The sequence below is a fragment of the Uranotaenia lowii genome, chromosome 2, assembly GCF_029784155.1.
Source record: "Uranotaenia lowii strain MFRU-FL chromosome 2, ASM2978415v1, whole genome shotgun sequence".
Classification (NCBI taxonomy): domain Eukaryota; kingdom Metazoa; phylum Arthropoda; class Insecta; order Diptera; family Culicidae; genus Uranotaenia; species Uranotaenia lowii.
In genome coordinates, this window is record NC_073692.1 from 265,705,820 (window position 1) to 265,733,141 (window position 27,322).

The 27,322-nt window shown below is 34.1% G+C and overlaps 1 protein-coding gene across 1 annotated transcript in view; it reads left to right on the top strand.

The window, feature by feature from the left end:
* Positions 1–398: 398 nt before the first annotated feature.
* LOC129743823 (MOXD1 homolog 1) overlaps positions 399–27,322 on the top strand; it is a 158,994-nt gene continuing 132,070 nt past the window's right edge. Inside the window, exon 1 of the mRNA XM_055736022.1 lies at positions 399–1,600. Coding sequence (XP_055591997.1) covers positions 1,304–1,600 — 297 coding nt within the window. The 5' untranslated portion in view covers positions 399–1,303. The remainder of the gene's footprint in view (positions 1,601–27,322) is intronic.

Genomic DNA, 27,322 nt, shown 5'->3' on the forward strand with positions numbered 1-27,322 from the left:
TAATCTGCAAACGGTCCCCACCGGCGAACATAAATACCGGCAAAATACAAATAGGTTCATACGCTATGCTATTCGCATGCCACCGTACCGGGTAGGTGAGCAATATAAAAGATTGTGTCTTTTCGAAAGGTCCTAGGAGAAGAAAAGTCTCTTGGCTGGCAGTTATGGCTTCAACATAATAGCTTTCGACTTTTTGAGAAACTACCCGAGATTTATGTTTTCCTCCCATCTCTTTCGCACACTGCCGGCTTTCGGTGCGAGTGTATGGGTGGGTCCGAATCATCCCTTTCGCCCGAACCCGGGGAGCTTAACTTGAGGCGCATCTGTGTGCGCAGAGGCTTGCGCTGGGTTTTTGGGCTGCACGGAGCTGCGTTTTGGAATTGTTGCGCGCAGATCGCCCTCAGAACATCACACACCGGTGGATAGCTTTCAGGTTCGTGTGTTGTTTTCGGTCGCGTTTTGTTTTATGTTTCGCGTATCAGTGGATGGTTTCTGTTTTTTTTTTATTTCGTTCGATTCATGGTTCAGTTTCGTCGCGATCTTGCTCTTCTTTCGCGGGACGCCGAAGACAACGACGGGACCGGTAATCGATACATTTCCGACGGCCAAGAACCGGCTTTTGGGCAAAATTTCGCGATCGTTATCTTTTGTGCAGATTCGGGACTGCGCTCTGAATGTGCCTGATATTGGCGAATTGGATGAGGCGATGCAGTTTTCTTAGGTCCATTCAATCGTGTGGTCGCATTTTTTTTTTGTGTGTGACACCAACCGTTTTATTTTTTGTTCTGTGTCTACCTACCTTTCTCGCATGCGAAGCGTCCGAATTCATTTGAATAATTTGAATTCAGTGACAGGAAGCTATATTAATTGCCAGGCTGACAGTGGATACAACAGCCTTCCCTTCTATGGATCGTGAGAAATTTTGGAATACAATTTTCGGAGTCCAATACAACGTGCATGGTTTTGTGGTTTCGAAAAAAGAAGAAACGCCTGAAAAATAATAAAATTAGCAACAGTGAATAAGTGAGCTCCTCCTGTAATTAAACGGATACAAAATCTAATAATTATTGTTTTGGAATAAAAGGTTTTATTCGGATAGCCTCTTCGATAGATGAAGAAGCTGTTAATCGACCTAAGTGTTTAATTCCAAACCTCGATTCTCCAAATTCTTTAAATCGAAGAAAAAAAAAGTGAAGTGAAGAGGCATCTTGAAGCTTACTGTGAAGTGCGGGCGCGAATCTCCTCAGTTCTTTGTCTAATAAAAAATCGAAAAATCAATAAAGCGCGAAACCCAGCAGCAGCAATGAAGAAATTAAGCAATCACCGGCTAATTACCTTATGCCTTCTCTTGGTCCCGCTTTTGGCCACCGGTGCCAAACTTGACCCAGTTCGCCACAAATGGTTCCGCTCGGAAATCATGGATGCCAATGGGTTGTACCTGTTGGAATGGCGACTGGACCACAAGGATATCGTCTTCACCGTAACGGTCAATACACGTGGTTTCATCGGTTTGGGATTTTCGCACAAGAGCGAGCGGATGAGCGGATCCGATCTGGTGCTTGCCTGGGTTGATGACCGCACCGGGAAACCTAACGTACTGGTAAGTTTTTACGGGCTCGCTCAGCTGAACCGAAGGAAGCGAAATAGATAAAATTAATTCCGCCTAATTCCACCCGCGCGCCACGGAAGGAAATTTTCATTTATGAGATCATTGGGCAAATCAGTGTGTATCGAAATACACTGTTTTTCAAGCATCATATAATTCTTAACCACCGAGCAGAATGAAAAATCGTTGCTTGTCGTGACTAGAGTCTCTTAAGCTTGGGTGATTATACAGCTAAGAATTTGTTTTTTCATATCATCCAATTTTAAAGAAACTCTCAAAATCATTTAAGACAAGTTTTATGGAATGGCACTAACTGAATACTAACAATATTGACATTGGTCGAATACCAGTGTCCGATTTTCTTAAAAAAAAATATGTTACTGACAAGCACCTTCAAAGCTTCAATAGTAAGAATCCAGCATGCCCGGATAATCAAAAAAACTCGGGTTCGGCTTGATTGGCAGGGCCCATGATATCATAAAAGCAATTTTAGATTTTTCCCGGACTTTTTACGTTGTTCGCAATATTATACAAAAAAAAAAGTTGAGTTGTTATAAATTTTTGTTATTTGTACCCATCAACATCATTTTTTTAGTTAGTTTCATAAAAATTCATTTTGGAAGCCTATACCCAAAGAAAAGGTTGCAAAATTTCAATACTGGTCGGAGTTAACTGAATGCCAAAAATGTGCTGAAACGTACATTGTTCCAAAGATGACGTGTTTGCCTTGTCACTTTTTTTATATTGATGGTGATTAAATAAGCTCCTATCAATCATTGGAACGTAATTTTACCTAACAATAACGGAAGATACTGCTGATATTTGTGAATTTATGATCGACAAACCAATAAAACACATTTATACATTTTTAAATTTCAGTTTTATTAATGGTTTCAGGCTAGCTTAAATTTCAATCTAAAATAAAGAATTCAAGTGGTAGTTGTCACAATCGGTTGAAAATTGAAAAAGATTATAATAGATTTACTGTAACAATAATACTTGTTCTTTTAAATAATATTGAAGACAAGGGCCGGATGAAGCCTTCGGGTCCGGGGCCCTTTTTTGGGATTTTTCATTTTAGATATATCAGTTAGTAAACAATAAATATCTAGTTTATTTAATCTAAAAACGACCAATATTTTCGCTTAAAAAATACAAAACATAACTGCAGATCGTCTATTGAAACTCGAGAGATCAATCCTGATTGAATATTCATCATCATATTCATGTTTCAGTTGAAAACATTTAAATAAACTCAAAATTCTCCTTTATAAATATACTTGTGAACCACAAAAATACAATTCCGAGTACAAGTCTCAAACTTTTGTACATAAATCAAATTTTGAAAGCAAGCGGCTTCAGCATGTTAATTTCAAAATTTGAATAAGAAAATCTCAGTTAAAATTCTGAAAACAAATCAAAATTTGTTCTTATAAAGATTTAAAATGTAAAATAATACCATGAATAGATATAAGTTTTTTTTAAATCAGTATAGAACAGCGAATCTCAATTACGTTCGAAGGAATTATTCAAATAACAAATAAATAGACAGTATAGAATTTGAATCGTCAACAAAATGAAAAGAACAATAAAGATTTTTATAAGAAACGGCCTAAACTTCACGAAAAATAGGGTGCATTGTGCCTAATTTCGCGATTTTTTGTCAGTGGTTTTTAGATTTGATAAGAGTAGGCCAAATCTTCATTTGAAAGACATAATTTTTTTTGTTAACTAAGTTCCAAATTCTTTTATGCATTCGATGAAGTTTAAATTCATCATTTCAAACTTTAATTTTAGAAAACTTATATGTTTTTAAAAGTGTGTCGATGTTCCTAATTTGGCGGTTATTGTTCCTAATTGTTAACATATGTGTTCCTAATTATGGATATTTAATGGTAACGTGTAATGGCATACCCAATATCACATTATGTGTTCTTGATTCGGCATATGGTTATGTTTCTCATCAGTTTGATGAGAGAATTCATAAAACTCACCTTTTTATCATAACTTTTGAAATATATTTTTGGAATATGAACAGAGAAAACAGGTCTATTAAAATTCTACACGAAATTCGTTTATGCCAGTTTTGAAGAAAGTAGTTGATGTTGAGCTTATTAAAAATCAAACATTTTGGTTTTCGATGGATACTGTTGAAACGTGTTTTAGTTCTCATCTATTTTTTTTTCATTTAACATTAAGTATATTTAAATGAGTAGAAAATTAAAAGTAATGAATATAAATAAGTATAAAACGTATTTTAATCAGACTTTTTCAATTTTTCATTTCGATTCCGTTCTCGTTGAGATGCTCTCTGTAACTTGATGGTTTAGTTTTCTAATTATTTTTTGAGTCTGTCTTCAATTCTTTGTTTTTTCTTCTTCAAACTAAGCGGATTACAAATGTTGTCGAATATATAAGGTAAGAAATATGTGTATAAATACCTAATACACATAAGCAGACATCTGTTTTTTATACATTGGATAATTTTTTAAATTTATTGATGATCCTAGGCTAAAGCCTTTTATCTGAATTTAAACTTAAAAATTAACATTGTCCGTACTTTAAATATTATGTGAAACACTTCTTAATACTATCTTTGATTTGGTTTCTGGACATATTTAGATTGATTTCTTCTATGTATGCGTTGTAAAGTGCCATCATCTGTAATTCTGTATCCTGTTTAAAAGCTGGAATGGCCTTACGCTGCATAGACTACTGCGTCCTTCGTTGGGGGATATTTGTGAAAGCAGTACGGCGAATAATATCTTCCACTTGTCAAATCCTTGAAAAATAATGCATCGTTTTTGACTTCCTGCGGTGTCCTAGCGAATCCAATCCGACCAACATGCGCAGGGCTCGGTAATCCGGCATTTCCTCTTGCCATCCAAGATTCCTCAGTGCGCATTTGAGAAATTTCTTATGAACTCTCTCCAATCTGTTAACGTGGACATTGTAGTAGGGTTGCCAAACAACTCTGACGTACTCGATTGTGGTCCGAACTAATCCAACATAAATTGAGACGATTGTGTAAGGGTCATTCAACTCATGGCAGACTCTACTGACCATTCTAAACATAGAGTTAGCTTTGACTACTACCTGCTCTATGTGTTTCGTGAAATTCAGTTCTTTGTCTATCTCGACTCCAAGATCCTTTACAGAAGACTTTCTACTTCTAATACTGCATTTTGAGGTGTTCAACTTCATTCCATAGGTTCTGCAACGGTTCTAAAATTGGCGCAGTGCGTTTTGCAGAATCTAGCAATCCTTCGAGTTGCGAACAGGGAGAAACATTTTCGAATCATCTGCGTATATCATCACAAAAACGTCCTGCAGTACCTCGGGGAACTCGTTCATAACAGTGATGAAGAGAAGGGGTCCCAAGTGACTCCCTTGTGGCGCACCACTGTTGACCGAGAATGCACCGGTCTGACATTCCACTGCTTTACATATTGAATTCTTTCAATCAAGTATGAATGTGTTGAACTTGTGACATTTTTCTTTCCAACCATGGATACATTTGGTCGTACACGATACTTTCGAAAAGTTTCGGTATGTCATTTTGTGAAACGGCTGTAGGCGCATTTAACTCGATAGACTCATACAGGATCACTTTCTCCTACTGTAGTAATTTTAGCATCATGATTTGTTATTTTAAAATCAAACCGTCGTTGTTCTCAATAACAAATGGATTAATAAGTTCTTTAAACACATAACTGAGAATGCGTTCATATAGATTCAATGCATAACGATTTTCTATGAACTTTTGTACAATGCTCATTCCCATCAAGTCAAGAATATGGAAAGTTTATATTTCGAAATAGACAAATGGCTTTTATTGAGAGCTTCCTTAAATTGTAGCACTGGTTTCTGTTGTGAAGCTTCAGGTATGTTTCCATGACTCTTCGGGTTTCTTATAAAGCGTACTAAAAAACCTTTCAAAAATCAGTGTTCGGCATTAAAGCGCTAATCGCTAATTTGTCTGCTCCGTTTTTGATAGATAATTATCGTTTTCTTTTATTTTTTCACCAAACTTTTGTACCAGCAGATAGACAAACGTCACCACAAGTGATCAGTCAAGGAATAATGCTGATACATCCTTTTTTGTAGTGTCTGGCGTTAAATCGCTATTCGCTAATTAGTCCGCTACTTTTTTATCGACAAATTTATTGTTTTACCAGATTTCAGTTGAAAAAAAAGGATAAACAAACTCTACTAGGTGCAATTATTCAAGCAGGAATGCTGATAAATGTTATTTTCTATAAAGTGATGAAGTGTTTTGAGCCGTAAGTTCTCCAGAAATAAAGTTAGAAAATAAATATCAAAACAAAAATCTAGCGGACTAACTAGCGAATAGCGTTTTAATGCCGACCTCTGTCAAAAATATATTTTCTGGAAATATAGCTTTGAATAGGAAAGGAAATATAATTCTGGAGATTTAGCTTTGAAATACACTAAGGTTAAAAAAAATATCATGTATAAACTTGAAACCGTTTATTAAACAGTTGATTGAAAATAAAGTTAAGATAAAATTAGTGTTAACAACTTAACGTCAATCATTTTTTTTTTTAAACATTCTACAACTTCGATATAGTTGGGAAGACTTTGACTATGTCCAGTATTAAGAACACATTGAAAAAAGTGTTCCTAATTATGGACATAGCGTTATTTTTCGTTTTTACTTGAAAAAAACATAGTTTAAACAATCTTATTACAAAAACCATAGTGACAAACAATTCGTCAAAAATTTTCAAAAAAAAACGGTTGGAAAATTCAGCTTTAGTCTTCCATTTCTTAAATGGTATTTTTTTAAACATGTTAATAATCCCGTTTAATTACTAAAATTACAAAATACTTTGAAAATCCGGTGTACAATCAAAACCTTTGGAGTTAGAAAACTAAATTATATGATCCGTTATATAATCAATCTTTTTGTAGTTGTGATTAGTCAAAAATAACGTGAGAAATAATAAAAAGCCAATGGTATGTTAACATTAGGCACACAAGCCAAATTAGGAACAACCCCCCAAATATTCATTTAAACCATTGATCGCGTCTCTGAGAAAACAAGCAGCCATACCTCAAAACTCAGAAATCGAATGTTGACAGATAGTAATGAATTTTAAAATTGAAAATAAAAACTTTTCATAAACTAAGTATCAGTTCAATTAGCTAGATAAAACCTAAACTTTAAATTAAAGATTTGATTCTGAGTTCTGAAGTTAGTTTTGTGTGTTTTTTTTCACTTTGCTGTGCTGTATAAATTGATTTTTAAATTTAATCCCTGCACTCTAAATAAATTGTTCCATTGAATATTTGAATTGAATTATGGATATTAATTTCAAATCATTCTAGAAAATAAATACGAATTCCTACTCAACTGAAAGAGCGTTGGAATAAAATTCCCGTGAATTTAAAATATAATCAGAAAAAAATTTGCGTGGGGCTATGATTTAAATTGAAAATTTCGTCCTGCATTTCGTTTAAATGCTTCTGCAAAGGCGTCATTGATAAATTCTCTTGCGCCTTACAATAGTCCACATTTCCAAAGAAAAGTTTTATTTAGATTTCTTAGCAACAGTAGGTACCTACCCAAACTCATCCATCCACTCAGCTGTTCTCAGCTTGTTGTAAGTTGGTTCTTCTACGCGTGAAGTCTATGCGTAGCAGCACAGCTGCGCCAAAACAAATTCACGAAAATCGACATCTTGCTCCAACGCTCCACAATTGTTTGCATTCTTCTTGAGCAGAACGATGATGATAATAATAATAATAAAAAATCACTTCCATCTGTACCGTTGAGCCGTCAACACGTACGCCGGAGCATCGTATCGTTGCTGTGTACCTGCAGGAACATTTTACATTATTTATTTTTTCCTTACCTGTATTTCAATCAGCACTTTTCAGTGCTAAAATTATTTTCATTTTCTTTTATTCATATTTTCTCTTTTCTTTCCAGCATGGGGAAGTCTTCGGCCGGCTCAAGGGCCGGAAGAAAACGGATTGCTGAACCTAATCCAGGGCCATCTGCCAAAAAAGTTGAAATTTCCAATTCATTCGATGTCCTTCATAACATCGGTGATGAGGAAATATTCATATTTAATTCTGATAAGAGTACTAAGAAACCTTCTTCTTCTTCTTATACTCTTAAAAACGAAAAGATTCCACCAATAACGGTCACGATTCCTGACTTCAATGCCTTTCGAAAAGAAATCGTCACTTCCGTCAAGGATGTGAAGATTTCTTTTCAGATCGGTCGAAGGGGAACTGCTCGTATATTGGCGGAATCTTTTAATGATTTTCAAAAGGTTTTAAATTATTTGAATAATAAAAAACACCAATTTTTTACGTACGACACTAGAAGTGATCGTCCATTTAAAGTTGTACTTCGTGGTCTCACTGGCGATCAGACACCGGATGAGATCACAGCTGAATTAAATTCTTTGTTAGGTTTTTCTCCAATTCAAGTAATTCAAATGAGGAAAAGAACCAACACGAATAATATCAGTAGTGTTGGTTTTGCTCCTGAACTTTATTTGATCCATTTTAAAAAGGATCAGGTTAATAATTTGCAAATTCTTGAAAAGGCTCGTCTTATGTTTCATTGTCGAGTCAAATTCGAACCTTTTCGTAAATCTTCTACCAATTTTCTTCAAAATATTACGCAATGTCGCCGTTGTCAAGCTTTTTGTCATGGCACTAAAAATTGTAGAATGAATGCCAGATGCATGTTTTGCGGCTCATTCGATCATGAAAAATCTAAATGCCTTTTTGGTGGTGATAAGCCAAAAACAGAATTTTTTAAGTGTGCAAATTGCGCAGGTAATCATTCCTCGAATTCGCTAGACTGTCCCATCAGGGCAAAAATAATTGCTTCTAGGAAAAATCCCAAAGTTTCCAGAAAAGTTTCTTCTCCTCCTTCCTCTTTTTCGTCTTCACACGTCGGGCCGGCAAACAACCTGCCTGTTCGCATTCAGCCTCGGTCTACATTGGAATCACGGCTGGGTAATACCCGAAGTGATTTTAATGTTACCTGGGCTGATTCTGCGCCCCAGACTCGTTGTTTATCGTTCTCAGAGGTGGTTGAAAATGGGTTTCCCTCTTCAGGTTTAACTAATAAAAATGGGAAAAAACCAAGTCTCAACGTTCATGCGAAGGCTTGGGAAAATCCCCGAAATTCAAATACTTTTTCTTCTCCTTCCTCTTCTGATTCTAACAATTTTGTTGATTTGGGTGAGATTACTGAGGAAAAATTAAAATTTTTGCATCAAAATTTAATGGAAATGATGCAACTTATGTTGAAAGCAAATTCAATGTTTGAAGCTTTCCAAACTTCTTTTAATTATGCTAACAAAATTATTATGACTTTACGATTCCCTCATGGATCCAAATAGATGTTTAAATATTATGAATTGGAACGCTAGATCTTTGCTGGCTAACCAAGACGAGTTCTTTTTATTTTTGAAAACTCAAAACATACATATTGCTGCCATCACTGAAACTTTTTTAAAGCCAGACAATAACTTGAAAAGCAATGCTTTCTTTAAAATTTTACGAAATGATCGACTTGATCGACAAGGTGGGGGTGTAGCTATTGTCATCAATAGTCGTCTCAAATTTAGACTTCTTCCTTCTTTCAATACAAAAGTCTTAGAAACAATTGGAATTGAATTAGAAACTTCTATAGGGAAAATTATAATTGTTGCCGCATATTTGCCTTTTCAATGTAGCGGTGAACAGAAAAATTTTTTGAAGGGAGATTTACAAAAACTCACCAGAAATAAATCTAAATTTTTTATTATTGGTGACTTTAATGCAAAACACCGATCTTGGAATAATATTTCATCAAATTCAAATGGGAATATTTTGTTTAATGACTGCTCTGCAGGTTATTATACTGTTGAATATCCTAATGGGCATACTTGTTTTTCTTCAATTAGAAATCCCTCCACAATTGATTTGGTTCTAACGGATTTAGGCGAGCATTGTAGTCAATTAGTTACTCATGCGGACCTCGATTCAGACCACCTTCCAGTAACATTTTCTTTATCCCAAAGTCCCATTGAAAACCCTTTAAAATCAACTTTTAATTTTCAAAAGGCTAACTGGGAGCGATATATGAATTTTATTGAACGTAATCTAGATGTAAACGTTCCATTGAATTCAATAGAAGATATTGATTTGGCTGTAGAAAATTTGACAACTTCAATAGTCAATGCTAGAGCCGCTTCAATACCTAAAGTTAAACATAAATTTAATCAACCTTTAATTGATGATGATCTTCAGTTTTTGATACGACTGAAAAACATTCGTCGACGCCAATTTCAACGAACTAGGGATCCTTATTTGAAATTAATTTATTGCGACCTTCAAAAAGAGATCAAACGTCGTTTAAATTTCATCCGTAATGAAAATTTTGCTAAAGCAGTAGAGGACATAAAACCCTACTCAAAGCCATTTTGGAAATTAACTAAAATTCTAAAAAAGCCCCAGAAGCCAATTCCTTCTTTGAAAGATGGGGATACACTTCTTTTAACTAATTCAGAAAAAGCTCAAAAATTAGCCCAACAATTTGAGTCTGCTCATGATTTTAATTTAAACGTTGTAAGTCCAATTGATGCTCAAATTTCCCTAGAATTTGATGATATTCTTTCTAAGCAAATTGTGTTTGAAAGTTCTTGTGAGACAAATATTGATGAACTTAAATTGATTTTCAAAAAATTTAAAAATATGAAAGCCCCGGGGGAAGATGGGATTTTCTATATTCTTATTAAAAAGTTGCCTGAAAGCACTTTAAATTTTTTAGTTAAAATCTTCAATAAATGTTTTCACTTGGCTTATTTTCCCAATAAATGGAAAAATGCCAAAGTAACTCCAATTTTGAAACCTGGAAAAAGTGCTTCAGAGCCTTCAAGTTATCGACCAATTAGTTTGCTTCCTTCTTTAAGTAAACTATTTGAGAGAGTTATTTTGAATAGAATGATGATTCACATTAATCAGAATTCTATTTTCCCTGATGAACAATTTGGTTTTCGTTATGGACATTCTACTACACATCAACTTTTGAGTGTAACTAATATGATTAACGCTAGCAAATCTGAGGGTTATTCAACTGGTGTTGCTCTTCTTGATATTGAAAAAGCTTTTGACAGTGTTTGGCACAAAGGTTTAGTAGCTAAATTAGCTCGATTTGATTTTCCTGTATATCTCACCAAAATTATTCAAAATTATTTGACTAGCCGAACTTTGCAAGTAAGCTATCAAAATTCATGCTCTGAAAGGATACCCATTAGAGCTGGTGTCCCTCAGGGTAGTATACTTGGGCCTATTTTATACAATATTTTTACTTCTGATCTTCCTGATGTCCCAGAAGGAAAAGGTAGAAGATTATTTGCTGACGATACTTTGCTTTCAGCCAAAGGTCGAAATTTACGGGTGGTACGCAGTAGATTGCAACAAAATTTAAATTCCTTTTTGAATTACTTGAAAATGTGGAAAATTTCTCCTAACGCTTCCAAAACTCAACTTATTTTATTTCCCCATAAGCCAAGAGCAAATTTTTTAAAACCTAATGAAAATCATTCCATAACTTTTAATGGGGTTTCATTAGAATGGTCTGATCACGTGAAGTACCTGGGACTTACACTTGATCGGAATCTTACTTTTAAAAATCACATTGAAGATATTCAATCTAAGTGTAATAAATATACTAAATCTCTTTATTCTCTCATCAACAGGAAATCCAGGTTGTGTCTGCGAAACAAGATGTTAATCTACAAACAGGTATTCCGACCAGCGATAATGTATGCAGTTCCGATTTGGTCTAGCTGCTGCGCGACGAGGAAGAAAGCCATCCAGAGGATTCAGAACAAGGTTCTGAAAATGATTTTGCGGCTTCCACCTTGGCACAGCACCGAAAATCTTCATCGGATTGCGGGCATTGAATCGATCGAAGAGATGGCCAACAAAATCATCTCCAACTTCAGAGGCAAATCGATGCAGTCTTCCATCGCAGAGATTCGTTCTCTCTATAATTAGTTTTAATTTAGGATAGTTTTAGTTTTTAGTAGTAAGTTTAAAATATTTTTTGACATTACAGGATGTTCTCCTACATAAAAATACATGATTGCACTCAGCAAAATTAATTCAAATAAATAAATTATAGTGATTAATAAACTATAGGGCTCTGAAAGTTCATTATTGAACCGAACACCTAATTTAATGTATTAATGTAATATAAATGTAATGATGAATTGGTACTAATAAAGATATATTTAAAAAAAAAAAAAAAAAAAATAATAATAATAAAAAAAAAAAGAAAACACTGCCAATGAAGTTGGAAGAAAGCGAAGCCCTTGTTGTTATGTGGAGTATTTTCCCCGGAATAAATCCAAATTCCGTTGGCGTTGGAGGGGGATTGCGAAATCGTCGATAGCGGAAATCAATTAAATTGATCATCGCCGGAATGAATTCTTTATTGTTTGTTGTTTCGTCGAAAATTTTATCAGAAGTAAGGGCTGTGCGTGGCTCGTAGTCGAAAAACGACTCCATACATCAAAAGGATATAATGAGAAACACTTCCTGTGATGTGATGTTCGGAACCAATTGATATGGAAACAAATATCAACCTCGGGTGTATTTCAATTATCGAGAAGAAGTTTTCATTAGCAATTCAATCACATGGAACGAATCGTGCGTAAAATGTTATTCCCTCGTAATTCGTGGCTGGAGATATTGCAACGTGATGTTCTATAATTGTTTTTATCGAAATTATAAAACGACTCTCCATCCATTTTATGATTGGAAATTAACTGGAGCTTAGATATTAAAATTTTTCAACACAAGTATTAAAATTTCATTTTTAAGCAGAATTCCCTAGAAACCTGAACTTGTACGTAATTTGCCCCGGGTTGTAGACTAGTCTCGTGAAATGTGGGACTTTTTATCACACCGAACTAATCTGTTGGATACTATCGTACCTCGATGTCGTTATTTCGCACAGCCGGATGTCTTTCATCAAACCTGACGATGAACGCTCAGCTCAGTTCATTAAGCTGCTGGTCGTCGGCGTCGGAGTCAGCGTCTGCTTCATCTTCTTCTTTTTCGTCATTTGTCACATGCAATTTTTCTGCAAACACGACGAACAACTACTATTAGATAAGGAACAGGGCACGACCATTTGACACGTGCTTCCTTGCCAACAGCCGATCATCATCATCATGATAACGCACCAAGTTAACCCTTGCAGTCACACCGTTCGGGTTGATACAAGCGGCAACGTTATCAAAGGTTTCTTATTTGGTACTTATTTGACCAGACATTCCGTTTGTGTGTGTGTGTGTTTTTTTTTTTTTTTTGTTAAATCTATTAACCGGATAAAGGATCCGCTGTAACAAAAAATGTTACCGAATTTCCATAACCATTTTATCCAACACAAAATGTTGGTTCCCAACATTTTAAGGCCCTCTCAGCAGAAATTCTAACCATATTGATGTAGAAGATTATTCATGCACCCTATGAAATCCTCGTTTCATCAGGGCCTCAAATCCAGGCAGACTGTTTCGTCCTATCTATATGTATGCCAGCAGCTTTCGTCGAGGATGTGAACATAGGCTGTTCGGTCGAGTTTTTTTTTTCTTACTTTCGTTCCTGTATTTTACCATCGTGTGCAATCAAAAGACAGCTGTAAATCGAGTCAGAGCAACTAGCACATGTAGGCCATCAGCCAGCAGCCTGCCCTCCTGTGAACGAACAACTGCCAACCAGAAGCAGCAGCAAGCAGAAACAGCATTTTGGCTGGACTTCCTTTCTCCTTTGTCGCATTCCGATATTTTGGTTGGGCTTTCCTGTGCCAGGCCTATCTATGGCGCACAGTGGGCTGACGTAGATGAAACACTTCACTAACTATGATGAATGATGCAAATTTCGTGTAGCATGCTTCGGTCCTTTGAAACGGTCCAAACACGATTCTAATTTTTAACCTTCTCAAAACCAAATTGTTTTGGATGGAAACTTAATTTCAAATAATTTTAAATAATCTCAGAGGCAGAAGTGCTTTGGGGTGTGGTTTATGTACATCTCAACATTTTTTTCTAAATTTTTAAACATTCATACCGTTCATAATTGTATACAAATTGGAAGCTCGCGCTATGTCATGTGGGCTTTGAACGTCCATAACTTTTTTCTCTGATGATAATTTTTGATCACTTTTTCTGCGTAAGATAGATCAACTATCACACTATCATATCACGAAATTTGAACTTTCTAAAGATTGTGTGGCCAGAGATACAGTAATTCTATGAAAATCGGACTTATTGGACTTTATCCATTCAAACTATTATATTTCAGAAACTACGCAACGCTTTTTATTAAAATTTTGCAGAGTGATTGTTGAAATATAAAATTAACATGTCTGAAGTTTTTTTAAAGTTCTATCGATGGGATCAAAAGTTTCACGATGTACAATATTTCAAGCATAAACCTTAAAATGCGATTTCTATAGAATTTTGGACGAATGTTTCCATAGGAAAATCATATTTTATGTTGAACAGCTAGTAAATCTGTTTCAATCGAAAATCTAAAACAATTTTTTGAGATTCTAATTTTGAAACACAAATGGATCATTTATTCATTTTTTCTTTTCTTCATTGCTTTTGTCAGACATTATTTGACTGATTTGTGGATGAAGAAAAATGGTTCTCATGAAACGTCCAAAATTCTATAGAAATCGCATTTTAAGGTTCATGCCTGAAAAATTGTACATCACGTAACTTTTAATCCCATCAATAGAACTTTTCAAAAACTTCAGACATGTTAACTTTATATTTCAACATTCACTCTGCCAAGTTTCAATAAAAAGCGTTGCGTAGTTTCTGAGATATAACAGTTTGAATGGAAAAAGTCCAAAAAGTCCGATTTTCGTAGAATTACTGTATCTCTGGCCACACAATCTTTAGAAAGCTCAAATTTTGTGATATAATAGTGTGATAGTTGATCTATCTTACGCAGAAAAAGTGATCAAAAAATATCATCAGAGTACAAAGCTATGGAAGTTCAAAGTCAAAGTGACAGTGCGCGTGCTTCCAATTTCTATACAATTATGAACGGTACTGTTCCTATTTAGACTGTTTCATAGCTATATTTTTATTCATTTTTTTGTTAAATTTGTTCCATAAACAAGCGAGATATTTCTACTTATACGAGAAGTATACTACACTGCCCAAATAACACAGATCGCCAACTAGTATTTAAAGTTTTATTTATATGCAGCTAGTTTTAAAACTGTTTTATTGCGGTCATGAGAAATGCTTCGATTCTTGATTCAACCATTTGTTTTTAGGTAGTTTTGAAAGCGCTAATAAAACTGTTACTAAATATACTGTTTAACTTGTTTAGAAAGAGTTCTGAAACCTAAACCTAAACCAAGAAGTTTGTTTGCGTGTTTTATAAAGGCACACAATGCTTGATTTTAAAACCGTAATAAAATTAGATAACAGCTCTCGATCAAGATGTTAAAACAGGACACGCTCAGGCTAGATTGCACAAATTTGGAATTCCCATTTTTACACATTTTTTATAAGTCATGTGTGTTATTTTTGAGTTAATAAAAAAAAATCTTTGAAATACTTCAATCCACCGGAAGTGTTATGAATATCTCTGCAATTTGAGCATTGAAAGAAACCCAACTAGTAGGAGAAACAATTGTTTCTTGTCATGATCATTAATCCTAGATGGCGCCTTCCGCTTTTCTATTCAAAGTTTTAAATAACTAAGAATCTCATGAAACATACAAAATTTGGATATTGGGTGAAAGGGCTAAACGGGTTGAAGTTGAATTTCGTTGTCCGACGCCATCTTGAAATCCAAGATGGTTTCATCCGCTCAACTTTTATATGCCGTAAATGGCTGAAAATCACATGAAACCTCCGGAATATGGGTATTAGTTGAAAGGGCTCAACGAGTACAAGTCGAATTTCGCTATCTGACACCATCTTGAGATCTTTTCTTTTCAAATCTGTGTATTACTGATAATAGTTTGACTGATAATAGCTAGGCTATACAAAAAGAAGTCGAATTTGGTATTCTGACGCAATCTTGAAATCCGAGATGGTGGCGTCGGATTTTCTTTTCAACCCTGAATATTATTGATAATCGCTTGAAACTCCTATAATATGGGTATAAGTTGAAAGAACTAAACAAAAAGAAATCGTTTCAAGAATGACGCTTTTGATCCCGGTTCCTCGGGCCGGGGAACTGAAATGAAGGGAGAAAATTCGTCAATGATCACACAAATTGTGCAGCCAATGATTTAATTTGTGTTAATTTGTGGCAATTTGTTAGAGAAAATTAGAAGGTTTGAGTTCAAATGAGAGAAACCAGTGCTCAGAGAGAGTGAAAATGTGCTAATTGTTGCAAATTGTTGCAATTTGTGAAGCAGTTGTGGAATTTTGATCATTACCACACCAAATGCAAAGAATTCTGTCTTGATTTAAATCCATTTCCTCGGGCTCTCGGTCAAAGTTTGCGTTTACTTTACACTTTATTTCAGAACATACATTTGAGCGTTTAGTTCTACTGTGACAAATTTGTCTACACTGGAATACAAAACGGTTACCTTCAAAATGAATTGATCGGAATTGTTGGCGCTATATTTAAATTTTTTATATTACCTTGTTTGTAAATCCCATTTAAACTGACATACATGATGATTTTAAGTAAGTCCCTTTAAAAAACTTTTACTGAAAACTTTCATTTGATTTCTGCTAACTGCTATTGGTTCCTACAGTTACCATCTTGAGTGACGTTAGATAGCGAAATTTGACTTCTACTCGTTTAGCCCTTTCACCCAGTACACATATTTTGAGGATTTCATGCGATTTTAAGTCGTTTACAGTATTTTTAAGTTAATCTTGGATTTCATGATGATATCAGAAAGCGAAATTCGACTTCATCTAGCTTAGCCCTTCAACCCAACACACATATGGTGGAGATTTCATGCAATTTTCAGTGATTAACAGCATTTTAAAGTTAATCGAAAGCTGCTATCTTGAATTTTAGGATGACGTCAAAAAGCTGAATTTAGATTTATCTCGTTTAGCCATTTTACCTAATACCCATGTGAGAGTTTAATGCGGTTTTCAGTGTTTTAAATTTAAGCGGAAGCCGTCATGATTTCATGATGGCATCAGAAAGCAGATTTCGACTTCATCTAGTTTTGCCATTTTACCTACTGCCAATATTGTAAGGGTTTCATGTGATTACATTCACAAACAATCCCTCATTTATTTCATTTAATTAGTCTGTCCTCATTTACTGTACTAGTAATTAATAACTCAGAGATGAGGAACTCATCCAACGTGTGCAATTGTATTGCGAAAAAAACGTCATATTTTAGCTATTCATATGGCTTTCATAAAACCGTTATAAAACTAGTTAGCTATTTTTCTGATCATATTAATTTGCTAACGCTATGTTGATTGTAAAATCAAAGAGCACAAAATGACGCCATGTTGATAGATTCACAACACACACAGATTCACATATATTTTTAGGCCTATTCTCAATCAATTCGATTAAGTTGTCATTATGTCATAAATGTCATTATGCCATGTTTTATAATTACATTAATTAAAAAATGTTTTTCGCGAAATAGTTTTGATTTTGTTTTTTCTCATTAAAAATAATATTTGATTAAAATTTCCTTATCCTAAAGATTTAACGAGACACATTTATTTGAAGATACTATTTCATACACATTTTACCTAAAATCTAGACTGGCAGTGGTTAAAACATTGCTTTTTTGTTATTAATTTTACCAATTTTACTATATAATGCCATCATCATTTATCAATCATCATGCTTGCTGAAAAAACAAAAAAAATGGGAAAACTCACGGAATCGAAATAACTAAAATTGCTGTTTATTAAAGCTTTATAAAAGCTATGATGATCAAAATTTTACAGTATAATGATTTTATCGAAGATCAACAAGTAAGTCATGATGACGTTTCTTGAACAGGGAGAAAAAGTAATCTTTTAGCTTTATCTGAGTTCTGGTGATGGAGAATGCAAAAAATTAATGCTTTAGTTGTGCTGAACAAAATAATTCTAAAACTGTTACTTGGGTGACCAGAACAAGAATAGCGCCACACTGTTTTTGCTTGTTAAAAGATGAATGATTGGAGTTTATCTAAATTGTCTTTTCAATTTGATTTTTTAACAGATAATTCAAGCATAAAGTAAGCTATAGTATGAAAATGGTGCGAAATAAAAAAGCACCACTTATATATTTCTACAAAATCAAAATGACTTCCTCAAATTTACTACATATTTTTCATTGATTTAAAATAAGATGTTAGAAACTATTTGAATAGAAAACTGCACGTTTTTCAACAATTTCTAAAATTTTCTTCAATTTTCAATGGGTTTAATGGGAATTCAAATTTGGGCTGTAAAACTTCATCAAACGAGCATTTTGACGCCTCATTAACAGTGATGAATAAATATAACTCTTAAAATGCCCATCGTTGAAGCTTAATAACTTTTTTATCTTAACTCTGATCAAAATAAGCGAAACACTAATATGAAACTCTTATTTATAGTCTATAAAAGTTTTTGTTTATTATAAACGGCTTAAAGACGATGAGACGATGAGTCATTTATTTGAATTTCAAAAACCTAAGTGGCTTGTAATGACCGTATAAAACCACTTAGATATGCTACGAATTAGTTTGAAAGGGCTTTCATAGATGAAAACGTGTTTATTGAAAGGAATTATAGAACATTTTCAAGTACAGTGAAAACCCGATTTTATCACCCCCATGATGAATTTTAGAGTGATAATTCGGGGAGAGTGATAAAATCGGGAGATTTTGAAAACATGATTTCAATCCGTTCTAATCCAATAAATTACTACAAAAATCGTATTTCATCCAAAAAAACAGTGTAGAGGTTTTGTAGTAGGTATTCCCTATTTTTTTTGACATATTACTAGTACTAGGTCCTTTTTACATCAAAACATCGTACAATATTGTTTTTTTCGTTGCTTTACACACCTTGTTTCGATCGGTATTATCAGAAAAATTAAATAATCTAAAATGGTTCAATTATTTCTTTTGGTCGTAAATCACTAAATATTAGATACAAAGCTTCTGTTCAAATAAAAATCAAAACCGACCACTGAGGCAACATCACTTCTGCTTATTTCAACCGAAGATTAAAATAATAAGATGGTACAGATGAAAACTGCATGCGATGAGTCTCGATTGCAAATTGATTGTGTTTTTGTAATCCGCTTTGTGCCAGCGTTTGTCGAAATGACGAAATGACAAATAAGATTTTGATAGTAATTTATTGCGGAAATTGCACCTATTTAGACTCCTGTGCAAATAATATCCACGCAGAAATATTTTCGCACTGATGCACACATAGACAACCCGTGTCAGTTTTTCAAATCAGCCGTTGCTCGCTTCTGATTTTCGAATCACATTTTCAAACGGCATAATCGTTATTGTTTTGGCGAAAATTATTATGAAATGCGAACCAAGGAGTTTAATAACGAAAATTGACCGATCAACAAATGAGAAAACTGAGAAATCAAGCGAAGGATGATGTGTTACCTTGGTTTGTCGATGGAGTAGAAAGTTTGGATTGTGTGCGGGATTTTGTTACGGAAAATACATTAAAAATGGGTGATTTATAAACCCGGTGGCGGCGATAGGAGAAATTACCTTTTCATTTCCCCAGAAGCAGAGTCGGCGCTTGCAGAAAGGAAACCGGGGAGGAAATTCCATGTTGCTATTAAACTATCTCTCTTTTACCCCGCTTTAGTAATATTTATCAAGTTATTGCCGCACTAAGAATAGGTAGGCGTCAAGTAGGCGACGATTGTGCTTCATTCGGGTCCTCATGTTGTTCGGGTGACCGAAGACATGACTCAAATGTATTAAAAAAAAAAGCTAGTGGCACAACTACGGTAGGTAAAAACATGTGAATCCGCTATAGTTTTCCTCAGATGCGGGAAAAATGAAATGAAATAATTCAAGACTGGAAATTGATTTAGTTTGTTTAGGGGATATTTTTCATACAATATGTTGGGAACGTCGTTGAGGATCTTCATTTTTTAAACCAACCGGGACGCTAATTTGAGTCCCCCCGATGTGAGTTCAAGCCGCTCATGGTTTTGTATGGCTTGTGATGGAATATGTTTTTTTTTCTTAATTTTTCATGATGAAATATGGTGATTTATTTAATTTTCAGCTATCGACTTAGACATTGCCGTAAATATGCACCTCAGCATCGGATTCTATTTAGTCATAAATTTCTTGTACTTAAACTGAATTTATGATTTTTGATACTTGGTTCAAATACTTTGCTTCGCTATTTTTTAATAGTTTGAAAATTGTTTATTTTAGATAAGATGGAAATAAATATGGTTATAATACTGAACAAGGTTGGTTACATCTAAAGGTAAGCTTCGAGTGTTTTGAGGTAAGATGGGTATAAAGGTAAGGTTATTCTGTTGTATAAATATTTCATTTATTGACTATATTATATAAGAACGTTCAATCAGTTACCAGCTGGACAGGTATCTACACGCATGCGGAATACCTGTCAAAGATTTATAACACTGAAAATGTTATGAATTTTATACGGTTGCGAAACTGTTTGCTTGTTCTACAAATAAAACATACACATACACGAAATACATTCATTACATGACAGTTCAAACGAAGCCATGGTGTCGGGTATGTGGTATTTTGCATTGAAGATTTGCCGAATTAATAATCTAAAGAATGCAATTTAGCGCATACGTTGGCGAAACTGCGGTGAATCCGTGCACCCATGGTGGATTATCTACATACATACATACATACAAAATTGACCGATCAACAAATGAAAAGAAACGAACAGAAAACAGAATGCATTCTGTACATTCGGGTACAAGAATGTTAGTGGAACAAATAAATCATGCATTATTCGGGCGTTTTTCGAATTACTGAAAAATTAATTAAAAAAAATATGGATTCGCTGACAATTTTTTCTGATACACCAGACGCAATTGTTTTTAATTCAATTTTATCCAAAGATGTAAAGAATGTCGATATGTGTCATTGTCTATGCATAGGTCTGTGAGCAAATTTTACTGCGCGCGAATTATTTGCACGGGGGTCTAAATAGGTGCAATCTGCGCAGTTTGTTAAAGACGGCAACGGTGCGTATGAAAGTTTATTTTTTGGTAGAAATAATTTGAAGTAACTGAACTTTCATATAATCCCTTTTCAACTTTTAGCACATGATAGTTTATATAAAGAATGTGATGGTGTTAGTGAGTGCGGAATTGTTATTTGTCAAATCAGATTCTCTCAATAGTCTAAAAATTCATGCAATTGACAATACTGGTCCATACAAAAATCGGTATGCCTCCAAATGTGACTGCAGTGATTTAACCCATGGACTAGAATGTAATTCAGAACTGTTAACTAAAATATCGTCTAAAACTTTTGCTGCATGTCATGGCTCGTGAAATCTATATAGGTCAAAGCTTGAAGAGCATACCGTTGAGGGATGTATGTTGCTGGATTCACGATGCTTGGACTGAAATACAGTCCAAATCCAGTAGTCATGGAAGAAAATTGGAGTTATTTTAAATAACAAACTCGTTCACGAAGATGGTGTTCCCTTGATCCATTTGATGGATGTAAACAACCGCGATGAAACTATTTTGTCACAGGACCCTGAGGAGAGATATGCAAGTAAAGCATTTACGGATGAAGAAATTCTGAACATGACGCTGGATGATCAGTCAGCATTAAACGAGCCCCTCGAATCATTGGAGCCATTAAAAATTTCGGATGTAGCACCAGACTCAGAATCAGCGGCATCTACCCCAAATGATTCATGTGAAACTTCAAGAAACATAAATGATGTTGAAGCTGTACGTATGTTGGACAACATATTGAGCTGACGCTTCAGATTTCTCGATAGTTGATGTCATCTTCTTGTGACGTATAAGAGAGATTGCTTTTAAGAAAGCCCAAACAAATAAAACACAGCTTTAAGATTACTTGAATATGTTCTGTTATACCATTATATTTAGTTATAATTGTATTCGACAACTTTGATTTAGTTAAAATTGTAATAACGAAAAACCTGTTTAAAACTTGACTTTTTTGTGTAAAAATCTTGATACGTCCCTGATCAATCTTCACTTTCAATATCGATGTAATCCATCCATCAGTTTTGTCCCTTCAGAATGATTTCTACCCTAGATGTTTAACAAAAATGAAAAAAAGGCGATACAGACCCCGTTCGGTTTTGGCAACATGCGCGTACATTTTGTGTTGCCAAAATCGAATGTTGCCAAAATCGAGCGGTTTTTTTTCTCATCTTGTTTTTTAGTTATTTTTTTAAAATAACTATGATTATTATCAAAAATGTTTTTTTCAGTAAAATTTCGATCATTTGTAGTATTTTTTTAATTTTTTCATCATGTTTTTGATGCATTTTGCTCTTTTCTTGTTTTGTTTATAATATTTGTTTTCTTCTGTCTTATTTGCTGTTTTTGTCATTCTTCATCTTTTTTTAGTTGTTTTTTGTCATATTCAGTCCTTTATTTGAATTTGTTTTTAAATTTTTTGAATTTTTCATCTTTTTGTCATTTTTGAGTACTTTATAAAATTTTTAAAAATCTTTGATTTTTATTGTTGCATTTTATGACCCTTTCGGAGCTTAAAAACGTATTTATGATGTTTGTCTGAATAAAATTGGTCCTGTTATAACGAAAACTAAAAGGTTATATTGCTTTTAAAAACCGTTCGATTTTGGCACATGTGCCAAAATCGGATGTTGCCAAAATCGAATGTTGCCAAAATCGAATGTTGCCAAAAACGAACGGGGTCTGTATTTAGTATTTTTGCGTTTAATAAAATATGATGACTAAATCGGGTGAAAAAATGAGACAAAATCGGGGGTAGACAAAATCAGGGGTAGACAAAATCGGTGTGTGACAAAATCGGGTTTTCACTCTAGGTACAGTTATTTTTTAAAATATACAAACGTTTTTAAGGCCCTCCAGGGGCAAAATCAAAAAGACTCCAAATAAATAAAAAAAAACGTTTTTAAACTAGTGTATGAAAATCATAAGACAAATCTGAATTTTTTGTGTTGCTTGAGCGGTCTTCGGATAAAGTATTTGTCATAATTTAAGCTTCAAGATAAACGTATTCAAAAGAAATCGGCAAAAGGGGACCAACGTTATTAATGAAAAACTGGTTTCTCATGTTCCCCCGAAAAAAGTGTCTCAAACGCTCAAAACCCCATACAAATTTAAGGCTCGTTGCGACCTCGGTACGACCTCAGCCTTATGCAATGATCAGTATCAGCCTTAAGCGTATAAGATGCATCTATTTTACATTTCCCTTAGAAATTTGGGCCATTTTAATGTAGCATGTTAAACAAGAATAGAACAAAATAGCCAAATACTTTGTTTCATAAATGTGCAGTTATAAACCGTCGATACAAATTTCAATTCAACGTTTCGGAAAATCCCCAATGGGATATCTTATGCAATCGATAATCAAACACTGGTTACGCTAAGTCTGAAAACTCAACTATCTCGAAATCAATAAAATAATTCTGAGGTAATTTAAATAAAAAATAAAATACAAATTTAAATCATTTGAATCTGTTAAAGCTTTTGATCCTTCCCGAATAAAATGCTGTTTTTTTTATCTGGATTCTAACTATCGTTTACAGCTGTGCATATGTTTATTGATGGTGAAGATTTTGTCTTTATGAAATTGGATTTATACTGATTTCATAACTGTTAAAGAATATATTCTTGTTTTTAGGTTTTGCATCTGCTTTCTGGCCTTTTTTTCTATTATATAAATTTTTCAATATAATGTTGACTGTTGTACTGTAAGCTTAAACATTTTTAAGGTTATGTCTATCTTAAGATAAAAAAAACCTTTTGGCTTTTAGACTCTGATTGTTATGATGAAAAATAGCTTTCGAACATCATGAATTAGAAGTGAGAAATATTTTTTCCTGTTTTTACATTATCAAACTAACGTCCTAACATTTGAAAAATTATTATATTGATCCATTTTAAACAGTATCTAGAGATACACACTCTATTCGTTTTCGGCAACATCCGATGTTGACACATGTGCCAAAATCGAATGTTTTTCAGAAACGACAAAAACATTGAGTTATCTATTGCATCGCATGCGAAACATGATAAACTACGTCAAAGAAAATCAGAACATTTTTCTCTTTTTTTCTTATTTAATTAGAAAATTTCAATGTTGCAGACAGTGGAAATGGCAAAAATGCGTGGCGCCAAAGTGAACTGAGAGCCACCTTAAAGGTAAAGATAAAAAGCATGTTTTGGTCATGAAAACTGATTTTGTGCGAAATAATCATATGAGTGATGGTGTTTTCGATTCTAAACAGTTCTTCGGCTCGCCGAGAACTAAGATCTGATAAATTAAATTATAAAAAACACTTTCCGTGGCTTCATGTTGCGGATTGTTAGCATTTGTAAAAATTTCGTTCAGCCAGACTGAATCGAATTCCTTGAATGTTGTTTTCCGATTTACTTAAAGAAATGTTAGAATTTTTATCATTTAACGATAAAAGATGCTTTATTATAAAGCTCATTGTCGTTCAGAACGCAACCGGTAAGTAACAAGATATTTCGCATTTCAAAAGAACGAAAATGGTATGGCTCGGTTAATCTCACTTAACGAAAAAAAAAACCATTTTTCAAGCATCAGCCATACTCGTTGGGTGCTGCTCGCAAAGCGCCTAGAAGTTGGCTCCTACGTTTAGAACAAATTGCCCAGTCAAATGATATTGCATAGCAATTTTTCAAACATTTTGTTTCGACCAGAGTGAATTGGGTGCAGACATATTACTATTAAAATTCAGTTTTCTGCTTATTGTGTAATCAAAAATCGACCAGTATAGCTTCGACGGCTTTTCAAGAGTCTCGATTTTCTCGAAATGAAGTTTATGGCGTTAAGTTTGGTCTGGTCGAATGCCGGCCAAATATTGATAGAATACAACTACAGAAACAAAAATTCAAAAAATAGTACACGGAGTACATAAATAACAAAGCAAAGTACAGAATGATAAAAATATCAAATATGACAAAAATAAAACAAACATTATAAACAAAACAAGAAAAGTGAATAATGGTTAAAAAAACATGATAAAATAAATAAAAAATGACTCAAAATGGTCAAAATTTGACTAAAAATTATATTTATGATAAAAATAATAGTTTTTTTTTTTTGTAAAAATAAGTAAAAAAACGTGTAATTTTGGCAACATTCGATTTGGGTCTGTATTTATTTCGTTTGCATGTTAAGTGTCTGAGTAATTCAATGTGCCAAAAAAATTCTGTTTTCAAATAGTCTGTTGTTCGAAGAATTCACTCATTATGGTTCCAATAACCGCAAAACACTCACTCTCAACCCACTGTTCACCACCACGTGGCTTCGGGAAGTTTCTGCGACCCTAAAAAGCGATGCACAAAAAAACGAGGGTCTTCTTCCGTTCCGTTCCTGCCGTTCCTGAGGGTTCATCATTAGGTACGTATGAACGATCCACACACGCATTACGTTTCAATCATTTTCGGTCCTGTTTTCTCAATCCGATTCACCACACAACTTACAACAAGAGGGCAGAAAACTTTTCAGCCTGTTACCGGAGTTTTTTTTTGTTTTCTTCGTTCATTGCTCTCCTTTCCTGCCGAAGGATCCTCTTGTACGAAAAACCAACAACATTCGCAAGGTGTTGTTGTTCACTTTCTTGCGAGAAGGATTTCTGGGCCCGTTGCTGCTGATGGTGTTTTCGGTGCTGACGTTTGGGGAAAGTTGATCGTATAAATCATTCATTAACTTGCATGTAGGTATATACGAATGTTAATCGACTGGCAGCTGTTTACAATCTCATCGAGAAATACGCGAAAGTTGGTATGATTCTTCTCTCAGATGTGGGAAAATTCGAGCGCCAATGTTGAGATACTTTGCGAAATGTCTGTCTAGTGTTTTTGTATTTAAATATTTACCAGAAATTTCAAGAGACAGGAGGCAGCGAAAGCCTACAAATCAGGTTTGGTTTTCAGGAATAATAATACTGCTTCAAAAATAAAACTAGTCTCCCCGAATTCACTGATTCTCAAGTAAAGGGTGTCCCACCTCAAATTGCATCACAGTAAAAACGCTCTTAAATTTTCTTTGTTGACAGATTCTTTTCAAACATTAGGCCCAACTCAACTATACTCTAGATTCTGCGCAACATCTAGAAGAAGCTTTTATACAGAAACCCACTTTAACGTCATTTCTTCCTCAAAATTGACATTTTTAGATGCTCACTGAGTGCTTGCTTCAAAATTGTACAGTATTTTTCAATGGGTGCGTTGTCCGAAATTTATCTTATTGGATACAAAAGTGTCTTTTTGGCTTCAATGATCGAAATGGTGCAGAAGACCTCCCTACACTTAGTTTGGAGTTTTGATTGATCGAAGAACACAAATCTAGCTGCAAAGAGGTATAGAAGAAATTTTTACGGTAAATTTGATTTTTTGTTAAAAACCAACATCATTATCCGAATATTTTGTATTTATCTTGAATTTTAAGATGCCACCAAAAGTTATAACAAACGTTATAACAACAACAACCACAACTAGTAGCTATTTAGACGATTCCAAAATGGTATAGGGGAGAATGAGGATACTTGATCCCTGGGGATACTTGATTCCTTAGCTATATCTCGAAACTGGAATGTCTTACAAAGATCAAATGTTCTAGAAAAATGTGCCAAAATGAGAAAAATAACAATGCAATAACAATTTTAACAAAATAATTGTTTGAGTAATTGAACTTTGTTTGAAAAATTTCACAAAATGTAACTTGAAGATCTTTTTTCATCACTTCAAAATGTTCCTTACATGGGAAAATTATGAAAAAAATATTTGTTCCAATGTATCAATCGTTCGAGCGTAAAATGAACTTCATAATGCCATATTTTCAAAGTAATGGAAAACTCTCAACTGTTTTCAGAAAAAGTTTTCTAAAATGTTGATTATGGGTACAATTGATCCCTTAGAGTTGGGTACATTGATCCCCCCTTCCAAACGGCATATTCTTCTTCTGAATTGCATGTTATGATTGCTGATTACGAAATTACTAATATTTATCCAAAAACTAATATTTATCAAACAATTTTCTGAAGAAAAGAGCAAAAATAATTAATTTTCTCTTAATTATAAAAAATAGCGCCTGTAAGTATGCAATGTTATTAGCGTTGAGACAAAGTTATAGAATTATCTTCTTATGTCTGCTATAAATTGTGAAATGAGAACAAACATGACCAAAATAGTCAATTAACATTCTATCTTGGGGTTTTATTTGATTTTTATACAAGGATTAGGGCTTCCTGAATAAAAGATCAAGTCTCCTTCAATAGGGGATCAAGTCTACCCTAACTTCAGTAAAAATTGCCATTTTTTTACTTCCACGAAAATGCTTCTAGTTCATCAACGGCTTCAAGTATCGTTCTAACTTTTAGAGCAAAGAAACTTGAAATTACAAGCTGTCAGAAAATGTCAAAGACGGCGAGTTGCAAAATTTTTCCAAAAAGATATGGTGAAAATAAGAAAAGGGGATCAAGTATCCCCACTCTCCCTTACTATTTGTGATGAAAATCG